This window comes from Monodon monoceros, unplaced genomic scaffold, assembly GCF_005190385.1.
Source record: "Monodon monoceros isolate NGI ecotype Baffin Bay Population unplaced genomic scaffold, NGI_Narwhal_1 Super_Scaffold_9, whole genome shotgun sequence".
NCBI lineage: Eukaryota > Metazoa > Chordata > Mammalia > Artiodactyla > Monodontidae > Monodon > Monodon monoceros.
In genome coordinates, this window is record NW_021703786.1 from 29,036,825 (window position 1) to 29,060,493 (window position 23,669).

At 43.1% G+C, this 23,669-nt stretch overlaps 1 protein-coding gene across 2 annotated transcripts in view; it reads right to left on the minus strand.

The window, feature by feature from the left end:
• The window catches only part of SEC14L1 (SEC14 like lipid binding 1), a 51,817-nt gene that overhangs the window by 16,793 nt on the left and 11,355 nt on the right, over nucleotides 1-23,669 (minus strand). For both annotated transcript variants that reach the window (XM_029211841.1, XM_029211840.1), the window contains 2 exons: nucleotides 877-1,026; nucleotides 631-762 (listed from right to left, as the gene is read on the minus strand). In XM_029211841.1, coding sequence (XP_029067674.1) covers nucleotides 631-762; nucleotides 877-1,026 — 282 coding nt within the window. The remainder of the gene's footprint in view (nucleotides 1-630; nucleotides 763-876; nucleotides 1,027-23,669) is intronic.

The window sequence follows — 23,669 nt, forward strand, 5'->3', positions numbered from 1 at the left end:
CTGTGCCCAAGGCAGGCAGGACAGCAGAGGAGAGATGAGGAGAAAACAGGGCTTCATGAGCCACTGCAAGGCCTCTGGGCTTTTCCTCTGAGTGAAATGCAGAGACACTGCAGGGGTTTGAGCCCAAAGAAAGCATGACATGCTCTGACATACTTTAAATGGATCACTTTGGATTCAGTGTCGAGGATATATTGTAGGAAAGTAAGGGCGGAAGCAGAGAGACCTATTAGGCTTTTCCAATAATCTGGTCAGAGAAGTTCTTGAAACAGGGTGGTGAGCAGTGAAGATGGGGGGCAGATAAACACACTCGGCTCCAATCTTCGGGGGACACAGTAGCCTGGGTCCCTCAATACACATTTCTAAAGTGTTAGAGTGGCCAGAAACGATGTGGCATATTAAAGAACAAGTCAGGCCATCACTTGGCCACCGGAACTGCGACAACAATGGAATCCACCCTGCGGTACACCACACCTGCCGCTCCCGCTCATCAGAAACCAGTGACTACATGACGAAGAACTGCCCTCTCAGACAAAGGCAGCCCTCACGCACTGCTTAGAGCAGTGGCCAAACGACTCTCAGAAGCTCCGCGCCAGCGCACTCTGCGCCTCTGCCTGAGCGCCGGTTACTCACGCTGTAGCAGCAGTGCTCGTTGATGATGACGCGGTTAGAAAACGTTTCATTACGGGCCTCAATGTGCAAAGTACGTTCCCGAGAATTCAGTGAGTTTTTCTGGATAAAATAAACATAATCGACTCCTGCAATCTTTAAAACAGAAACAGAAAGAAAACGGGTTAATAACAAGAGCAACAGAAGCTATAAGCATAAGTTCATTTTGGTTTTGGGGGGACTGCCTTTTAAGGTGTCCTTTTCAGTTACCTTTTTCAACAGTCTAGGGGCATCTATATCCAGTTTGCAGCGCCTTTCTATAACATGAATAGCCCCATCTTCACTCTTGAATTCATTCACAGTGTCACTGTCCACAAACATCGGAATCAAAGGACACGTAGGGAACCTCCTTTCATAGGCCTATGAATAAAATTTTTTAAAAAAGGAATTGAACAAAGATGCAACCTGACAGTCTGTCTTTGATAGTCTCCCTGGAATAAAATCACCTCTTAATACATGGCAACATGTTACATCACAACCATCTTCATCTTTACACCTTAAGCTTTCATTATTTTAAAAAGAAAAAGACATTCAACGTTAATGGACTGGAAGACTCAATATAGTAAAGACGTCAATTTTCCCCACGTGGATATAGAGTTTTAACAAATTCCTATCAAAATCACAGCAAGATTTTCTTCTGTAGCTTATAGACAAGATTTAAAAATTTATATGGAAAGAAGAACGAAAATAGCCAAAACAATTTTGAAAAAGAAGACCACACTGGGAGGCATCCCTCTCCTCGGGATTAAAGCTTACTACACGGCTACAGGAATCCAGGCTTCGTGCACGGGTGGAGGGAAAGGCACACAGGTCAACGGACAGAGCAGAGAGCCACAAGCTGACCCACACAAACATGCCCAACTGACTTTTTTTTTTAACAAAGCTGCAAAAGCAATTCAATGGAAGAAGGATGGCCTTTTCACACATATTACTGGAGAAATTACACACCCACAGGCAAAAAAAAAAAGACCTCGACCCCTCGACCTAACTCCACACCTTACATAAAAATTATATCAAAGTGGATCATGAACTTAAACATTTCTGTAACATTCTTGAAATGACAAAATTATAGAAATGGATAACAGATGAGTGGTTGCCAGGGGTTAAAGAAGGGTGGGGGGTGGGAGGGGAGTGGGTGTGACTACAATAGGGCAACGAGACGGGGGCACTTGGGAGATGTTCTGTCTTGACTGCATCATGTCAATATCTTGGTTGTGATGATGTACAACAGCTTCCCTGGATGTTACCATTTGGGGAAGATGGGTAGAGAGCACATGGAATTGCTCCATAATATTCCTTGGGAATAATATGTTATTAATATACTATGAGTCTACCATTATCTCAAAATGAAAGAAACTTAATTTAGAAAAAAGAAAGAAAAAGACTTGCTACATAATTCATCCAAACTTTTAGAAAATGTACTTAGGCACCAGATTTAGTTTGCTCTGTAGCAATCTGTGAAGTTACTGAACTAAAGATACTGTTGAATTCACACTAAAACCTAAGCCATCCAAAGGATCACAGGTGTGCAAACACAGGAAACCATAGGGCATGGGATGACAAGTGTCCGGCTGTAAGAAGAAACCTGAAAAAGGAAGCCCAGGGCTCGCCTCGCAGTTCTGCTCCCCTATAATAAGGGACGGTACCGTGAGATGTTGTCATGTTAGACTGACAGACGCCACTCCCCTCTTAGGCGGGAGTAGAAACGGGGGCAAGGGGAATTGAGACACCCCATCTTTAATGACAAGCAAGCACAGATTTAAGGAAGAAATTTACGGTGTTGAAAGATTAATGAAAGTGTGGAAATGGCACAGACTGCTCTGACTGCACTTCTAACAAGGTGCACGTAGTTTCAGAGCACCGTCATACTGAAAAAGTTGGCCTTCTTGGAGAAGTTCCCTGACGTTCCCCTTCAACAGGCTCGACCATTTGAATATAAGTATACTCATCACACGAGCGGTCACAGAAGACCCCGTAAAACACCAGAGTGACCTAGCAATTCCTCCACCCAGGATGTTCACAACCATTTCATTCCAAGTAATTCTCAGTTTTCTGGTATCTCATCTTCTCTCCATAACATTATAAAGTTACCCCAATCTGAAAAATGTATGCTGCCCTCCTGCTGTCTATATATTTATACTGTACCCAGCTAGGCAACATGGGAGGGAGGGGAAGAGGAAGTGGACAGTTCGGGAAACAGTGTCAGGGAAATACACAGGAGTGTCCTAAGAATAGCAAGTGCTGTAAGGCCTTAAGGAGAAGAAAACACACAGCTTAGAGGAACAGAGGGACGGAGGCTCTGGAAGGCTTCCAGGGAGAGGAGGCATTTACACCGGGCCTCAAAGCATGGAAAGGGCTGTTCATAGTCAGTGATGAGGGGAGAACATTCCCAGGAAAGAGAACCCAGGAGCGCGACTTTGAGGATACCTCGGGGCGTGAGCACAGAACCACAGCCGGCAGAGGAGGGAAATGGGGGCCTGCAGTGACGCCGTGACAAGGAACATCCCTGCTCAGCACCAGCCACGTAGCCAGGCCCCGAGAGCACGAAGGGGGTGGGGGGGGGGGGAGACCAAGACCAACAGAAGGCCCCGCCCTCTTCTGCAGGGAAGGAGGGAACGCTACCATGTGACCAGATGGTCAGAAAGGGAGGCAAAACCCACATGGTGACCAATTACATTTGCTTTTTAAATGTTTTTACTTTGGGAGTTGAAAATATAATCTTCATACTTATGTACTCCCCGCCGTTCAAATATATTCTGAATTCCGTGACTGCTACCATGGGATGATAAATCACACGATAATTCTCTTAATGCATATTATAATAAACAACATTTAAGAAGTTTATTCAGCCGCTGAGATCGTAACATAGATAATTTAGGCCTCCACGAGGCCCTAAAATTTGTTAGTATTAAGTACTGCACACACAAACAATTCTAGAAAAAAAAATTGCTATCATTTGTTCTACACACTGACACTGTCTAAACTGACTTTTAAATTTTACTACATTAAAAAAAAAAACTGGCTTTCTCCATTGCAGCACCATGACATATCAAGAAATTGAGAATACAAGGGCTTCAAACAAAACAATTCTTTTTAAGTTACATAAAAGGTAGAGTAAGCACTTAGCAAGAAACAACCTAGGCTCCGATCTCTCCTATTTAAGTACCTGTTATATACCATTTTCAAAATACCCACATCTTTAAATTCTTGAAATAGAGTGGTCAGCATAAGGCATTACCCACACAAGCTAGCCCTGAATTTAAAACGTAGTAAAAACTTTCCATTCCCTGTAAAATTATCCCTCCATGCAGATTCATATTTGCAGAGACATTCATTTTTACCTCGGTATGCCCCAACCAAATGGCATTTGAGGTATCCAGGCTAACGAGCCACTAATACAGGAATCGGTATGTTCCTCTCCAAAGCTCTGTCGTTGTGGAAAGTGGCTAGTAAGCATCTACCCTCCTCCCTCCACATCCGTCACCCTGCCACCAGATGCAGGGTGACACTCAGCCACAGGGCAGAGACCAAGTCCTTTTTCTCTTTGATTATCCAGGAGAACAAGGACCTTACTCAATGCCTAGTAAGAAGAGAGTCACTGTTCAATAAACATTTTTTGAAATACGGAATAAAAGCTTCCTAAATAAACCAATGAATCCAGCTTCTTGCTTCTGTGCTCACTTACCCTGGCCTATCTTTCAGAGATGTGTGAGGTTAGTGAGTCCTGCGTACTGTTAGCATAGAAAACCCTAACTTTCTAGAGGGTTAAGGAAAGGAAGACTGCAAGAAGTTGACAAAACTTTAGTCTCTGAAACTGCTTAGGGTACCAGTACCCTAGTTTTCCAGCATGAACTACAACCTGTAAAGTTTCTGGAGCCTCTGAAATATAGCAGCATTCTGATTTTATTCAAAACGTTAATATATGTTCTAGCTCCATCCACAGGAAGGGCCTCCAAGTGATGACACCTCAGCTGCCGTGAGCAAACTTGGCATCCAGATCTTGTTTCCTAAATACCATTCTCTACTAAAAAGGAAGCTGTGCTCCCTGGAGAAATGGCTGATCACAAGTCTGGAGCAAGGAAAGGTCAAGGTTAGTCTTAAGTATTTCTTACCAGAAATCAAGGAAGTGCTCAGTGACTGATGGGGAACCAGCCTGAAGGGGTTCCACTTGCCAATCCCGGGATAATTTGAGCACCAGAAAGAAAAAAGGTGGTAAAGCTTTATAAATCATAGAGTGATCCTCAAGAAAAATGGGCGGGGGAGGAAATTTTACAGAAAAAGATCACCTAATAATCATAGAAGGAATGACAGAATTAGAAAAAAATCATCATTCTGCAACCATCAATTTATAATAACTGATTCAGGCAAGGATCATAAATGGTTGCTACAGAACGGTAGTTGTTGGAAGATACCACAGTCTCAAATTATCGTCCTGCCGATCATTAGTGACAAAGGCACAATGGTACCTTTATAATGGAAAGATCTAGTAGACATCACCTTAACCAAACGATTGCACTTGGGGCAATCTGACAATCCAATGGTTGCAATGGAAGCACACACAAACCCACGAAGTCCTCATGACGCAAACGGCAAACTAAAGCTAATCGTGGGGAGCAATCAGACGAATCCAAATTGTGGAATATTCTACAAAATAACCAGCCCGGACTCTTAGAAAAGAAAAACTGTCCACGTCTTGAAAGGTGGACAAAGAAAGCAGGGAAGTGTCTAGAATAAAGACAACTGAAGAGACAGGACTATGGAATGCAATGCTGTCCTGGTTCCTGGATTGGAATAAAAATAACTCTATGTACTCCGTATTAAATAATATTATTCTATCAGTGTCAAATTTCTCAGGTGTGATAATGATGACAGTTATGTAAGGAGAATGTCTATTCTTCAGTATTTAGGGCAAAAGTGTTAATACGCAGCTTACTTTCAAATGGTTCTGCAAAAAATATATACATATATGGTGTGTGTGTGTGTGAAAAAGCGAGATAAAGCAAATGTGTTAATTTACCTGGGCGAAAAGTATACAGGTGCTCGCTATACTTTATCAACTTTTTTTTTTAAATGACATTTGTTGTTGGCTTTTTAAAAATATTTATTTATTTGGCCGCACTGGGTCTTAGTTGCGGCACACAGGATCTTTGTTGCAGCATGCAGGATCTTTAGTTGCTGCATGTGGGATCTAGCTCCCTGACCAGGGATCGAACCCAGGCCCCCTGCAATTGGAGCGCAGAGCCTTAGCCACTGGACCACCAGGGAAGTTCCTTTTTCAACTGTTTTTTAATAGAAATTTTTCAAAATAGAAAGCTGGGAAAAATATTAATAGGAAAAGGTAACCCTGGGGGGGGAGAAAGTCCACGTGTAAACCAACAGTGCTTTTGCAAGTAACTGATTAAATACAACATTGTCCCATTTTATACGTGAAAATGTACACAAATTTTAGGTTTGCCCACAGCCCTAACCCAAGGCGCACCTGCTCCTCCTTGTGGGGCCTCCTGCCCGCGGCCGTTCGCTGCAGCTCGGAGGAGACGCAGGCCCAGGGAGCTCCAGCTTACGGTTTTTCAAGAGAAGCCAGCAATCTGGATTTTATGAAGCTTCCCTGTTTTTATAAAACCCTGTTTGGTCCAAAGAGCCCACACTAGCAGGCCTTCAATTTTATCTCCGCAGGAAGAAATCTCTAGGAGAGAAGTGAGGAAGAAGCCCATATTTCAACGCTCACCAGGTTCCAACCACTGCGTCAGAAGAGCAGAGGTAGCTTTCAAATGTCTCCTTGTTTTTTTGCCAACTACCTGCAATATTGCCCAGTCGCCTGCTAATCACACTCGGTGCTTAACAAATACAAACATCAAGAAAGGCCGAACAAAAGTAACTCTTCCAGAAGTAACTTACTCAGAGGGGGAGAAATGTTCTTTGATGTCTCCTCTTAAAAGGAAAAACTACTTTTGGAAGAGGAATAACCATTGTAGTCATTTGCTCACTCTTTCTGTCTAACTTAGTGATCGTTTCAATGGTAGAAGCAGCAGGAAAGCCTTGTCCACTTGCCCCTGAGAGCAGAGCTGCTTCTGGGTAGCAACTCCCGCCCACCTTCCTACACCCACTCTTCCTCCTTCAAAAGGGATTCTAAGCCTGCAATTTGGGAGCTTGGAAACAGTACTTTCAGTTTTTAACCAACCTCCGAATGCAACTGTGACATATTAAAAGCTAGTACTGTGCTAAAGAAAACCATATTTTAGTGAAGACATTTCAACTTGTGCATTAATGAGCGTAACACTGCACAGTGCCAGGAAAACCCATTTAAAAGAAATTCCATTTAAAGAACCTACCTTTAAATTGAACTACGTTCATACCCAATTTAGCCAACAAACTAAGCCAGTTGCTTTCCCTCAACTTGGCTATCCTGTGGCACCAGACTTGACCCTCATGAACAGATAGGGTTCTACCCTGGAAAGAATCAGTAAGTGAAAAAGCTAACCATGGCTTAAGTCTCTCTTAGAAGTTGCCAGTGTTCAAAGAAATATACAACATATCAAGAAAACACGGCAAGTTGATCAAAGTCCCTCAGAGTTATATTTCTACAATTCACGGAGTCTCAAAACAACAGCTACGTAAAGAGGGCCTACCATAACGCAGCCCTAGGCTAAGGTTCTGGAAAACACTCGAGTGGAAGACACAGAAACACACGACTGTACACAAGGGCAGCAGAGAGGCCCCAGGGAGAGGTGAGCCACCACCGAAGGGGCTGTATGACAACAACGCCCCGGCTGGGTGGTTCCAGAGGCTTCTCGGAGGAAGTACGTCTGCCGGGGGTCTTCAAGGGTGGGCAGCTTTACAGAAGTAACCCAAAGAGAAGGAAACATCCCTGGTGGGAGGGACAGGAGCAGAACCAAAAGGAAGCCAAGCTGGACGAGCCCCAGGGAGGCTGCCAGGTTCCCGGGGAGCAGCTAGAGCGCGGGGGTCGCTGCCCCGACAGCAGCAAGCTCCACGTCTGTGGCTGAAACTCAAAAGCAGATAAACATCCAAGCTAATTCCAGACGTGGAAAGTGACAAGTGCCCAGGGAACCCGGGGGCCCTGCACTGCACCCTGTCACAATTCAGCCCTCGGTGGGCCCTTGCACTCCACCTCTAAGCCGAGGTTCCAAATCACAGGCCATTTGTGAATAAATGTGTTCATACTTAACAAGATATCGATAAAACCAAAATCTGTAGAAATTTGAGTCCTTTTAAAGAAAAGTTATAATCCAGTTAGTCATGATATACTTCATTCATCCAAATACTTATTGACAACCCTATCAGATTAGCTATTTTCAAACCAGTACAAGACCAACAAAGGAACAACGGTAACATGGCACACACAGTTGTATTAGTAAGTGCTGTATTTAACCCAGTCGTTTCCCTCAATCACCAGTCTTCAGATAGACCAATGTATCAAGTCACAACAACAGGCTGGATACCCACTGGTAAAATCAAACAAGAAAATAAAATGATTATACTAAAACTAAAAAGATATATATAAAAATTTAATATACTCCAAGCCATTTCCCTTTAAGATCAAACATATCTGAAGTTTAAATTATGAATTTCATCTTAGACAATCTCAAATTCCATGGTCCTGATAACACACTTCTTTTAAAATTAATTTTTATTGGAGTATAGTTGCTTTACAATGTTCTGTTGGTTTCTACTGCACAGCAAAATGAATCAGCCACACACATGCATACATCCCCTCCTTTTTGGATTTCCCTCCCATTTAGGTCACTGCAGAGCATTAAGTAGAGTTCCCTGTGCTATACACTATGTTCCCATTAGTCGTCTAGTTTATACATAGTATCAATCGTGTATATGTGTCAGTCCCAATCTCCCAATCCATCCCACCCCTCCCTTTCCCCCTTGGTATCCACACATAACACACTTTTTCCAGCGGCAATATTTAGTCTGGAAAAGACCTGAGTTCAACCTATGGTGCCATAATGTCTAAGGAAAGGGCATCTAAGAGGATCACATAACCCATTAAGAGGTTGATTTCTTTTCTAGAACCTTCTCGTTGAAATGTGATTTTGATGAATATTGTGGAGGGCACAATTATAGCTGAAAGAACAGATGGTGAATGCATTGCTCACATACCATGCACCAAAACTCTTGCAACTCCAAACATTTTAGACAGTTTTACCAGGAACGTATCCCTTTCTCCCAACACGCACTCCCACAGTGCACAATGATATAAACCAGCTCAGTTTACTTTTGATAAATGAGCCATTTCAACATACATTACTCTGCACAACAGAGGGGGAATGCGCAAACACTGAGAAGAAACGTGGGGAATTTTGCACCAACACATCACAGTTTCTTTCACTCATAAATCCACTCCTTTGCTTCAACGGTCCTAAACATGAAATATTTTTGTTAAAGGATAAGAAACTTCAGAACTGCTTCTAAAATCCACATCTCTTCTCCTGGGAAACAGCACACAGACTCAGGGCCTTTGTGCCAATTGGCGTGTCAGGCCTGCATGAAGGAAAGTCACTACTTCCAGTGACCGTCTGTGTCCTCTGCACTTCACTCACACCTTTACCACCTGCCCCTTAACGGACCTTCAGACGACTATTACCAGGCAACAGTGACAATTCTAAAGGACCTGGTAAAAATTACCCACAAAATTAAAAGACTTCACACGTAAAAAGTTTTAATTCCACAGAGAGGTCAATAATCTGATTTATCCATACTATGATATTTTAAAATAGTATCCAAAAAGAAAAAAACAGTAGTAGGGTTTTTTTGTTTTATTTTGGCTGCGTTGGGTCTTCGTTGCTGCATGCAGGCTTTCTCTAGTTGTGGTGAGCAGGGGCTACTCTTTGGGGTGATGTGCAGGCTTCTCATTGCAGTGGCTTCTCTTGTTGCGGAGCACGGGCTCTAGGCTCATGGTCTTCAGTAGCTGCAGCACACGGGCTTCAGTAGTTGTGGCACGTGGGCTCAGTAGTTGCAGCTCACAGGCTTAGTTGCTCCACAGCACGTGGGATCTTCCCAGATCAGGAATCAAACCCGTGTCCTCTGCATTGGCAGGTGGATTCTTAACCACTGCGCCACGAGGGAAGTCCCAGTAGTAGGGTTTTTGATCTCTTAAAATATCTGGTTCGTGATGCCCATGTACTTGACTCTACTCCAAAAGGCAGCATTCTTGCAGATCTGAATGACGAGTGGGATGGAAGTGCTCTGAACCCAAATTCAGGGCGATGGTCTCTTCCCGAACAGCCACATAAGTTGTTCCTAGAGAGTTCTACCCATTTTAAGATTTCTTTTTTTGTGGTACGCGGGCCTCTCACTGTTGTGGCCTCTCCCGTTGCGGAGCACAGGCTCCGGACGCGCAGGCTCAGCGGCCATGGCTCACGGGCCCAGCTGCTCCGCGGCATGTGGGATCTTCCCGGACCGGGGCACAAACCCATGTCCCCTGCATCAGCAGGCAGACTCTCAACCACTGCACCACCAGGGAAGCCCCCATTTTAAGATTTTCTACCACAAATTTTCCTAATCCTTTGGGTCCTAGAAACAAGCACTAGTTCATGACCTCCCCCCGGCAAAAAAAAAAATATCAGTGAGCAAAGAAACAAAGGAGTGGGTACAACAGAGGAGCAGGCAAATATTAGCAAAGAACTGGGACGTCACCCATAAAGTATAATCGGACAGTGCCCGCCACCCCCTGAACTCTCCCTGCAACATACAGTGAATTGTGGCTGTGATTTTACACTGCACATACGGCAGTCACGTGTCCTGCTAACAAACTGTTCCTGGTTCATGGGAAATGTCTACATGTTAATATTTTATAATGTTCAGCAAAAAGTACCATGGCATCTAAGTATCTGAGTCATCGCTATGAGGTCAAAACAAGTAGGAAAACAAAGAATTCTGCTTAGAAGAAAAAGAATCATCTAAACCTGCTTACAAACTGGCTTGTTTACATTGGCTAAAGCAAGACTAGCACAGGGCTCTTGCTTTAGATACAATGCACAACAGGAAGCCAGTCTCAGGTGGGCCCTGGTGGAAGACGGAGCAGACATTACCCCTTCTCTCCTTGCCAAACCTAACACATATGTGGGTGCTGTATCGTGAAAGCCGTGACTTAGCGAGGCCTTCCAGAATACTGTACCTCAAAGTTCTTGTAATGTGTTCCTCTTCAAGAATTTCCAGGCAAGACCACCCGCAAACTTTTGTTAACACAATTTAATAGACTGACAAAGTTACTGGGTTTTCAAATAAAACTCAAAGGGTAATCAGTATGCTTGATTAACTGCATCTTCTGCACGTTAATTTAGGTTAGGAAACTACGGCCACCCACACTCGTCCAACTGTGTCACTTTCTGAAAGATCTCAAGATCGACATCTAAGTCAATAGCCTGGGGGCTCCATACTTCCAGCGGGTTTATTTTCTCGAAGATAATCATTGATGACATTTCTGACTGGCTTATCTGGGGTCATCTGTCCTTTAAAGCACTGTCACTTGGTGCTCTGTGTCAGAGGTTCCCAAATTTCGGTTCACAGCACCCTTGGAATCTCAGCAACTTTTTCACAGTGCCCCAAGGCCAAAAGAAATACCTTTTATTAGATTATTAGGTCCAAACAATTTAAAAAGCATTTGTGTCTTAATAACTTAGTAAGCATTTGAAAGAAATAACGCACTTAAGTTGAAGGAAAAGATGTTTTTGTTTCATTCCTAAGTGACCAGAACTACCTGAGGGTGTGCGCGCCTCTTAAGAATCAAGCTGGAGCCACACTGCTGCCCCAATTTCCTGTTGGACACCAACTCCTCTGTGGCACTTGCCTTTTAGCACAGCAACCGCTGCAACCCTAGCTTCACCAAGATGTGACACCATCAAAAGAAATGCAGTGCGATCCTGAAACCGTGAACTACTTGAACGAGGAGTCTGCAGTGTTTAAGAAATGTGGAGCATCACTGTGCTTCCTCAAAAATTAAAAATATCCCATAGCACTGGCGTGCTCCGGGGTGTCTCAGAACACAGTTTGGGAACTGTGGCTCCAAGTGCTTTAAATTTTATTCATTCATTCACAAATCCCTCTGCCTATAAATACATTATTCAAAATGCAAACAAATGAGCTTCAATCCAAGTGATTATCCTCTACTATCAAACTTTCAAAGGGTCCGGTGTTCATGTTAAGTTTCCAATTTCTGCATAAGAGCCTTCAAAAATCTAAGAGAGGGGTGGGCAAACCTTTGCCGTAAGTGAAGGGCCAAATGGTAAATACCTTCAGCTTTCTGCGCCAGTCTCTGTGGCAAATATTCAATTCTGCCTTTTGAGGACAGAAACTGCCACAGACAATATGTGAACAAATTGAGTACAGTTGGGTTCCAATAAAACTGTATTTATAGAGACTGAAATTTGAATTTCATATACTTTTCACATGTCATAAAATAGTCTTTTGAATTTTTCCCAACCGCTAAAAAATGTAAGAATGATTTTTAGCTTGTGTACAAAAACAGACAGCAGGCCATCGTGTACCCACTCCTGATCTAAGAGATTAACTGTAACAGTTTCCATTTAATTATTTTCTCACAAAAATTCAAGAGTTATTTTAAATGCCAACCAGTCAAAATTGTGAAGGACAGAAACTCGAAATAAAATAGAAAGGACTAAAAAACCAATGGACTGTCACTTACTGTACTTGTACTTATCTGTTCTCCGTTATACAGAGGGGTCCCAACAAATGCACATCTAACTTACATACACAAATTGGACTATGTACATTTAACCCAGAAAAGAAAGTGGGGAGGAGGGGAGAGGAAAGAATGAATGTGAATAATGAAGGTAACTCCTACCATTCCACTCAATGAACAGATGCGCTCCAGAACCATCTCTTCTATAACCTGCAGCCACCAACCACATGCGGCTATTTAAATTTAATTAAAAGCAAATAACATTAAAATTCAGTCCCTCAGTCTCACTGGCCACATTTCAAGTTCAAGAAGTTGCTCTGATCTTCTTGACTGACTCACCATGAATAACTTAAATCTGCAGCAAACATGCTGACCTGACAACCACACATCTCTGTCCTCATTACTGTCCTTAGAACGTCTGTAAGGCTGTGGTGGCACATGCCCAAAATGATAAGTCTTATGATAAATTTCTTCTCTCCATGAAACCCAAGAGTCATTCGTACTTGTTGATAAATGAATCTAGTATGAGTTTCAAATCTGTTTGATCAACTAGGCTTTTTTAATTAAAGCCTTTTGTCTAGAAGCAGAATAGAAGGCTGCGCTACCTATTTAAAATTTTTCTGGCATCAGAGGGAAATTTTTTTAAAAACAGGCAGTCTCTGAACGCACACCAATCATAAAGCCAACTTACAGGTAAACATCAGCTAATTCTTTCAAGGACAGCTGATCGAGGTGGCTCAAAGGCCTTTTCTGAAGAGATTCTGGGGGCAGAGGGACCACTGTCAGGCCACCGGCCCTGCCCCTCCCAGGTGTGGCCTCTGGAAACCACACCTCCCGCCCCTGCAAGCTCCCTTCCTGTTCAACTCTTCCCCCAACTTTACCCACTGTATCCCTCCCTCTCTAGCTCGCCAAGAGTTAAAGATCTAGTTTTGTTTTCTGCCTAGAATATAACCTCAGTAACTGGTTTTTTCTTTCTTTCTTTTTTTTCTTTTTTGGTTTACCAACTGAAAAGTATCCCTTTGTTTTCTAGTTTACAAATATTAATCCTAACTTGAAAATAAATGATAGGTTTTACTCTTGATTCTAACATCTAAAATATTAGAAAGGTACTACTGAATGAAAAAGTATTATCTCTTTTTAATGCTTATGTTTTCCACTGCAATGTATACAAATAATGGAGCACTCTTCAGCAATACAATGTAATGAACTATCTTTCATCCACAATGAATGAATCCAAAATAATTATGCTGAATCAAAGAGGCTAGACAAAAAAAAAAGGTTATGATTCTATTTCCGTAAAACTCTAGGAAATACAAACTAATTTATAGTAACAAAAGGCAAATCAGTGGTTGCCTGGAGGTGGAGGTGTGTTGGTATGGGAAGGAGGGAGAAATTACAAAGGGACATAAAGCACTTTTGGGGTGATGGATATGTTCACTATCGTAATTATGGTGATGGTTTCACAGGTATACATATGTCAAAACTTATCCAACTATGTATTTTTAAAACATATAGTTTATTATTTGTCATTTATACTTCAATAAAGCTGGAAAAAGCAATAAAAACACAAACACATATAGTTTTAAATGGCAGGCCAACTCAGGGAAGCATTTCTAATAGTGACCAGTATTTCCTGATAGAGAAGCTTGACGCGCCATCATCAGCACAGCTGGAAAGCTCAAGGTTAAGTGAGGAGGAACGCGGCATAAAGGCTTCATTCACAATTGCCCAAGGCTGGAAGCAAGCAAGATGTCCTGTGAAAGGTGAATGGATAAACAGACAGTGTGTGGTACATCCACACAATGGAGTCTTATTCAGCAATAAAGAGAAATGGGCTATCGAGACACAAAAAGATGTGCTAGAAACTTAAATGATTATTGTTTAATGAAAGAAGCCTGTGTGAAAAGGCTGCAGAATGTATGATCCCACCTATCTGACGCTCTGGAAAAGGCAACACTACCGAGAGAATAAAAAGACCAGGGGCTGCCAGTGCTGGATGGGAGAAGGGAGGGACGAAGGGGTGGGGCACAGAGGAGTTATAGGGCAGTGAAACTACTCTGTAGGACACGGTCCTTGTGGACACGTGACATTATACATTTGTCAAAACCCACAGGCCTGTACTAACAGAGAGTGAATCCTAATGTAGACAGTGGACTTTAGTTAATAATAACGTATAAACACTGGCTCACCAATTAAAACAAACCCACTACGCAAGATGTTAATAATAGGGAAAGCTGTAGAGGGGCATATAGCAACTCTGTACTACCTGCTCAATTTTCTGTAAACCTAAAACTGCTCTAAAATCTATTAAACATGAAAAAAAGAGAAAGGGATCAAGTAACACCTTGGCCAAAGGTAAAAGCCTATTAGCTACCTGTGGTATAAAAAAAACAAAAAGAAAAAAACTTCTTCTAAGAAGAACCTAGAGAAATTCGTAACATCATTTATTCAACAAACATTCCCTCCAGTGCCCATGACAGGCACTGCAGAGCAGGCACCAGGGACGCAGGAATGGAAGGTGGGCAAGGGGGAAGGAGCCAGCACTGCCTCCCCACAGCCACACCATAAGCAGGTTCATGAAGATTAACGCATGTACTGGGCAGACTCTTCCTGTGAAACAAGTTTCTCCCCACTTTAAAAGGAGGAAACAGGGGCTTCCCTGGTGGCACAGTGGTTAAGAATCCACCTGCCAAGGCAGGGGACACGGGTTTGAGCCCTGGTCTGGGAAGATCCCACATGCTGCGGAGAACCTAAGCCCGTGCGCCACAACTACTGAGCCCGTGCGCCACAACTACTGAAGCCCGCGTGCCTAGAGCCCGTGCTCTGCAATAAGAGAAGCCACCACAATGAGAAGCCCGTGTACCACAATGAAGAGTAGCCCCCGCTCACCACAACTAGAGAAAGCCCGCACGCAGCAATGAAGACCCAACCAGCCAAAATTAAATAAATAAATTTATTTAAAGTATATAATAATAAAATAAAATAAAATGAGGAAACAGAGGCAGAGAGAAGTCACATCCCGGGATCTGAACCCAGGCGTGTCCCAGAGCAACGTCATGTCTCAGAGCACAGGCCCTGGGAGAGCAGACCCGCCTTCAAGCCCAGTCCTACCATCAGAAGAGGGCCTTGGGAAGGCTACTCAATTTCAATGAGCCTCAATTTCTTCATCTTCAATTCATCTTAGTTTCTTCATCTTCTTTAACGTACAGAATTATGGAAGATTAAAAAAAGAAAATGTAGAGTGTTTAGCAGCCCTGACACAGAATGAGTACAAAAAATGTAGCTACTGTTCCAGGCTGCGCACAAACTTCTCAAAGAAGACAAAAGTGATCACTAAGCAAAGACACTGCCACCCACAGTCCAGGAACCAACTTGGCTCTGCACAAAAAGAGGAAGGGAAATTTCTAATGTGAATGGCTTTAAAAACTAAACATTTTCATTTGACATTTACCTTCTCTACTATACTTTGAAAATGCACCCCCAAAACCCATGTGTTCACCAAGCTAAGATTATAATTATATCCTCCATGGCCCTAAAAACACAGGATGTAAATATCATGAGGCTTGGTTGGAAACTAATTATTTTAAGTTTATAATTAGCCAACTGAAAAAAAAAAAAGGAACTAGGTGTAAGTAATATCATATAGGTCTCTTTCCTTCTTTAAGGAAAAGAAAAAGCCAAGAGGGGATGAAGATAGAAATGATACTATTTCAATTTAGGCACCGAGTGAAATACTCCCTCTGTAATATGAAATACAAGAAACACATGGATTTAGTTGTATAACTCATTAATTCGCTAAATATACTATACTCAGTTGCTAGAAGCAGAAAATATGGCCCCAAAGACAAATGACCAAAGCTGGGAAGAGAACTTTCATAAAATAAGTGGGGGGAAGGGGAGCTGCTGAGGAACAAGGTGTTCTCTGAAAGGCTAGGGTTACAGGTAGCCCTGAATCAGGCTTAACGCTAATGGTATTAACGTTTTCCACAGAATGAAGAAACACAGTATACTTGGAAGGGAAAGAACTCGTGTCAGGAAACGAATTGCTCAGCTCCCATCATGGCCTGAATGAACGTAAACAGACTGCTGTTCCCACAATCCTGGAACGTCATCTACTGTTCCAAGGACAAAAGCCTTCTCTGGGTAACCTTGCACAACTGACTACTCGAGGGCGCCAGCACTCACGGCCTCACACTATTTTAAACTCAGAGCTCCTAGCAACTTGCCATCCACTCCCTCCCTGCCACCCCTGCCACCCAATTACCAGGTGTTCACCTCAGCTACACAACAGCGCCCTTTCCCTCCTCTCCTCCAGCACTGTCACTTCAGGACTCAGACACAAACCAAGGAGCTACACAGCAGAGCCAACAGAGAGCCTGGGCTGGAGTATCACCAGGCCTTGATTTGAATCTCAGTGGTACCACTCACAAGCGCCAGCCTTCTGTTACAGAAAAGAGCAAGAAAGGCTGCGAGCCACCAAAGATGGAGCATTAGGGCGAAAACATACTGCCCAGCTGCGAACCAGGTCAGACACAGACAGATCATAGGGAGAATGAGGCTGGGGAAGACGACTGGGGAGGAACTTCAAAGCAAAGACTGCAAACTCGCCCTGTCCAGAATCAGGAAAGCCAAGGGCCTGAGCGCTGCCTGCGGAGGGGCGAGATCGGGTTTGCCTGGAGGCGAGCCAGCTGCAGGCGGTCTGGGCTTACATGCAACCGGATCAGAGCCATGCCACCTGGGTTGTCTGCACCACAGTCAGTGGGCGAGGCAGCCAGGGCAGGGATGGTTACTTGGCAAGCAATTTAAATCTCAGTTTTCTCATTTGTAAAGTGGATTAAGAGAAGAGCCTATCCCAAAGGTACAAACTTCCAGTTATAAGCTAAGTTAAGTCCTGGGGATGTTAACTATACTGTATTGTACATTTGAAAGTTGGTAAGAGATCTTAAAAGCTATCATCACAAGAAAAAAAATGTGTAACTGTGAGGTGATGGATGTCAACTAAACTTAGGGTAATCATTTCACAATATGTACATAAATCATTACATTGTTAAATGAATACAATGTTATATATCAATTATATCTCAAAAAAGGGGGGGAGGAGAGGGGAGAAGAGCCTACCCCACAAAGCCAGTGTGAGCAATGAATGAGATACTGGCATACAGCACCCAATACATGCTCGTCATTATTCTTAGGTCTTTTAGACGTTCTTTAAGTGTTTCTTAAACGGTGGTTCAGCTGTGAGACCCCCGTCTGCGCACAGGGGCCCAGGCAACCAGGTCTCCTCAAGGGGCTATATGCTGTCCGGTTGCCCACGGCGTGCTCAAGGCCTAGCACAGAGGAATGCCCTACCAGTCCCCTCCAGGAGATAAGACAAGAAGACTTCTGCAGGCAGAACTCGTTTTGAAATTGTTTCCCATCCCCCTGTGGCATCCGGGCCTATTTTGCCTTCCCATTACATGACTAACATTCTCCAACGAAATTGCCTTAAAAGCTTTAAGTTAAAAACATGATACAGCTGTATTTGAGGGCCATTCACAATCTAAGATTTCCTTCATGAAAAACAAACATGACCATGAGAATCACAAAAACATAAAAAGATATTTTTTCCCCACCATTCCCCTGTATGGTGACAAAGCAGAATCAAAATGTTTATGCTGTGTTAATTTCCACAGATTTAAGTCAGACCCGGAAGCTGAAGACAGTGCTATCCCTATTTTCCATTCTCAGCCTCACCAGTCAATACTCAATTTTAAGTCAAAGAACTGTGACTCCTGATCCATCGTGCGAAAGGGCTGCCCACTATCATTGAAAACAGTTGAGCCAACAAGTCACTCAAGTGAATGTTTATCTCCCTCCCCACCCTCTGATTGGTTTCAACCTTGGCTAAGTGTCAAACAAAACCCAGCTTAAGGACCTAACTGACTTGGATTCATGAAAGTGTAGCAAAATCTATCTCAGAGAAACGGTTTGAGTAACGTACAAACTCCTTTTAAAAGATAAAAGTTTCCTTGGACCTTTAATGTTAACCAGTTATTTTTACTATAATGTTACTTAAATACGTACAAACAAACTGGGCAAAAACTCATACAATTATAAAATTCAAACTATCCATATAGGGACTTCCCTGGCGTTGCAGTGATTAAGAATCTGCCTGCCAATGCAGGGGACACGGGTTTGAGCCCTGGTCCAGGAAGATCCCACATGCCGCAAAGCAACTAATCCCGTGCCCCACAACTACTGAGCCTGCGCTCTAGAGCCCATGAGCCACAACTACTGAGCCCGCACGCCTAGAGCCCGTGCTCCACAACAAGACAAGCCACTGCAATGAGAAGCCTGCGCTCCGCAACGAAGAGTAGCCCCCGCTCACCACAACTAGAGAAAGCCCGTGAGCAGCAACGAAGACCCAACGCAGCCAAAAATAAAATAAATAAATAAATTTTTTTTAAAAAGATGGGCTTCCCTGGTGGCGCAGTGGTTGAGAGTCCGCCTGCCGATGCAGGGGACACAGGTTCGTGCCCCGGTCTGGGAAGATCCCACATGCCGCGTAGCGGCTGGGCCCGTGAGCCATGGCCGCTGAGCCTGCGCGTCCGGAGCCTTTGCTCCACAACGGGAGAGGCCACAACAGTGAGAGGCCCACGTACTGCAAAAAAAAAAAAAGATACATGCACCCCAATGTTCACCACAGCACTATTTACAATAGCCAAGACATGGAAGCAACCTACATGTCCATCGACAGATGAATGGATAAAGAAGATGTGGTGTGTGTTTATGCGCGCGCGCACACACACACACACACACACACACACACACAATGGACTACTACTCAGCCATAAAACAGAATGAGATAATGCCATTTGCAGCAACATGCATGGACCTAGAGATTATCATACTAGGTGAAGTCAGTCAGAAACAGAAAGACAAATACCATATGACACCACTTATATGTGGAATCTAAAATATGACACAAATGAACTTATTTACGAAACAGAAACAGACTCACAGACATAGAAAACAAACTTATGGTTACCCAAGGGGAAAGGGGGTGGAGGAGGGATAAATTAGGAGTTTAGGAGTAGCAGATACAAACTACTATATATAAAATAGATAAACAACAATGTCCTACTGTATAGCACAGAAAACTATATTTAATATCCTGTAATAAACCATAATGGAAAATATGAAAAAGAATATATATATGTATAACTGAATCACTTTGCTGTACACCAGAAACTAACACAACATTGTAAATCAACTATACCTCAATAAAAAGAAAAAAGTACTGTTTGGTGCCCCCAAAATAAACTTAAAAGAAAACACATACTGTCTAATAGCACTTAGCTATGAATATGATAGGTATCCAGATGATCTCAATGTGTTTATTTTTTTCAATTATCAAAATAAAAGCACAAGGGCTTCCCTGGTGGCGCAGTGGTTGAGAGTCTGCCTGCCGATGCAGGGGACGCGGGTTCGTGCCCCGGTCCGGGCAGATCCCACATGCCGCGGAGCAGCTGGGCCCGTGAGCCATGGCCGCTGAGCCTGCGCGTCCAGAGCCTGTGCTCCGCAACAGGAGAGGCCACAACAGTGAGAGGCCCGCGTACCGCAAAATAAATAAATAGATAGATAGATAGATAAATAAATAAAAAAAATAAAAGCACAACATTAACCAATCGTGTTAGAGAATTAAAGGATAATAGTCAGAAAAAATAGAGGTATACACATCTTTAAGTACATCTTTATACTTAAGATAGCTTGTCTCTGTCAATAAATCTTGAAGGTCAAATGTTTCACAGACCACAGTTACTTAAGTCCTAGGCAAACAAGAATGTCTGGAGTGCTATGAAGGGTTTCTCTTCTCTTCGTTTTTTGTCTTTGAAACAGTCACATGACTGATCCGTGACCCAACGGAATCCAAAACATGCCATGATTTTCCAAAAATATTCCTAATCCATGAAATCTTTTGTCTAATAGAGAGCAAACTGAGTATATGTGACAATAAAAATAGCAGTTTTGCATATTCTTCTTCAAATTAAGCTGTATTTGGCAGAGAACTGTTTTACTTTCCAGAGTGTAAAAAATAAATTCGTGGACTTCAGAAGAGCATTTGATATTCCAGGGACCTGCAGCTGTCAGCTTTTAAAGATGCCATGTGTTTGCCCACATAAAAGAATGTAATAAGCCATGGAAATATTATCCGGTCTCATGAACCAGAATAAAAAATCTATTGTCGGTAGGCTAATAGTAGGAGTTGGGTTACTGTATCAGGAAAATATCTATCAAGCACTGCTTATTAAACGCCTATGATACAAGTTGTACCTCACAGACCTTGACGTGTTCGGTTCTCTCTCTTCTCTACCACTTCCCTTCCTTTATGGCAGAAGCCCCCATTCTGCTTCAGTGCATGCCCCCCAGCTCATCATTCTACATCTACTTTCAGGCGCTCTTCTTTCTTTGTTAAGAAACTAACAGCAGTGGCAATCATGAGATGTAACTTTAAAGATCTATTTTGAACAGGTGGAATGAAATACAGTGGTTGAACTCCTCAAGGAACTTGTCTTTTGGATCTGGAATCTATCAAATATAAAAGACCAAAAAAATAAACCTAGAGAGATATGCACTTATTTTTGGTTGACATAATAGTCAAAAACTAGACTTTAAAAATGTACAGTAAACACAATAGCCAAAAGGTGGAAGCAATCCAATTGTCCACTGATGAATGAATGGATAAACAAATTGTAGTGTGTATATCTATATATACACGCATACGTGGGATTATTCAACTTTAAAAAAGAAAAAAACTTTTGACACATTACAACATGAATGAACTGTGAAGACATTATGCTAAGTGAAATAGGCAAGTCAGAAAAGGACAAACGTTGTGTAATTTCTCTTATGTGAGGTATCTAGAATAGTCAAATCTATAGAGACAGAAAGTAGAAAAGGGGTGGGGCGTACCAGGGGCTGGGGGTGGGGGAGGGGGAGGGGGAGTTAGTGTCCAATGGGGACAGAACTTCTGCTTGGGAAGATGCAAATGTTCTGCAGATGGACGGTGGATGGCTGTACAACATGTGAATGTACTTAATACCACTGAACTGTACCCTTGGAACTGGTTAAAATGGTAAATTTTATGTTATGTATATTTTACCACATAAAAAAAAGTACAAATCTACTCCACCTGAAAATTAGCAAATAAAGCCATACAAATAATTCAGTTAAGACCAGTTCAAGGAAGCACATGCTTGTTAATATAATTTTGGTATCACTAAATAAACTCAAGAACAGCAGTCTGGAGAAGCACACAAAGCAAACAGTCTCCTTTTAGTGTACGTTCAATCCTTCAAAAGAAAACAAAATGTAACAGGAGTCTCTGTTACACAACTGTTAAAGAATCTATCCGTTCAAAATTTTTAAATTAAAAAAAGTTATAACTGAAACCAACTTCCTTTCTTCCTATTCCATTTACTACAAACCAAATTAAGGACATCTAAACAAGTGGTCCTCAAACCTGAGCAGGCATCAGAACCATCTACAGGGCTTGTGAAACTAGACTGCTGGGCCTGCCCCCAGAAGTCCTGATTCAGTAGAGAATCAGAATCTAGAACTGTTAGAATTTGCATTCTAAACCAACTCTGTGTTCAGTAAAATGAAGATAACATGCATTTGGGGAAGAGCTTTCTCAATATTAATAGCATATATCCTGCAATGCAACCATCTCTTAAATCAATTTACTTCTTAAAATATGTACCTGTAGCTTTTAGTTCTGGACTTGGTTTTTAAAAACATATATAGGCATTAAACTAGCAAAAAGAAAAACACATATTTTATGATTAGGACCACCTTATGTTACAGAGTAACTTATTCATTAAGAAAAAAAGAGTCAGGGCTTCCCTGGTGGCGCAGTGGTTGAGAGTCTGCCTGCCGATGCAGGGGACGCGGGTTCGTGCCCCAGTCCGGGAGGATCCCGCATGCCGCAGAGCGGTTGGGCCCGTGGGCCGTGGCCGCTGAGCCTGCATGTCTGAGCCTGTGCTCCGCAACGGGAGAGGCCACGGCAGTGAGAGGCTCGCATACCGAAAAAAAAAAAAAAGAGTCATGCATCACCAACCTCTCAGGTTTAAACCTGTAGAGATCTCAAAAAGAAAATTAGAATACTATTCTATCAGAGTCAAGAATTTTTAAATGAATTTTATGTTCTGTAGAACCACAGAAACAAAATTTTTTATATACTTGGCATTCATTGCTATGGGAAAAAAGCCACTCAAGCACCAAGTGATACATAAACCAGGACACGTTTGTCAGTCAACTATAGTAATTATAGGCTTCAGTTCACTGATCATAAACTCTATTTTACTTACAAAAACCAATTTGCATCAGATTCCTTCAAAACATGATATAAGTATAAGCAGTAAATCCAACCAAAAGAGTATGTTCCAATGTGACCTTTTGTTGAAATTTTCACTGCCAGAAGCAGAGTCATACAGGAAGCGAGAGCACACATCCCAGGACTCGCTTATTCTTTTTTTTTTTTTTTTTTTGCGGTACGCGGGCCTCTCACTGTTGTGGCCTCTCCCGTTGCGGAGCACAGGCTCTGGACGCACAGGCTCAGCAGCCATGGCTCACGGGCCCAGCCGCTCTGCGGCATGTGGGATCTTCCCAGACCGGGGCACGAACCTGTGTCCCCTGCATCGGCAGGCGGACTCTCAACCACTGCGCCACCAGGGAAGCCCTCGCTTATTCTTTAGACACATCAATTTCTGGGGCCTTCCTCTATGCTCAGGGTAAAAAGCAGAACATTTGGTTCCCACCCTCAAGATGCTCGAGTGTAAGGGAAGGTGACAAGCCTAGCGACCCCAGGAAGGCAGGGACCGGCGAGGTGACAGTGGGACACCAGAGCCCAGAGCAGGAACTCCTCTGAGAACAGGATCTGACCAGTGAGAAGGATGGAGAAAGGCCCTCCAGGCACGAAGGCCAGGAAGCAGAATGGCACACTTGGGAAGCGGCCAGTGACCCTACAGAACTCGAGTGGGGAGCACGTGAGGGTCTCGCCTGTGGAGACGAGGCTACGAGAAGACCTTAAGAGGTAGAAGGAGAAGGGCTCCGGGATGGAGCTAAAGGGTCCAAATTCGTCTCGGAGGTGAGGTGCAGCCACTTGAGAATTTTAAACTAGCAAGTGACATGGTCAGATGTACAACTGGAAGACTGGGCGGCAGCAACCCTGAGAAAGAGCGGGTGGGAGAGACAGGGTTGAGATGCAGAGCCCGTAGGTCACTGCAGGGACCTGGACGTGAAGGGACGAGCTGTGATCTGAGGCTGAGCCAACAGGGTCAAAGGAGCAGATTCA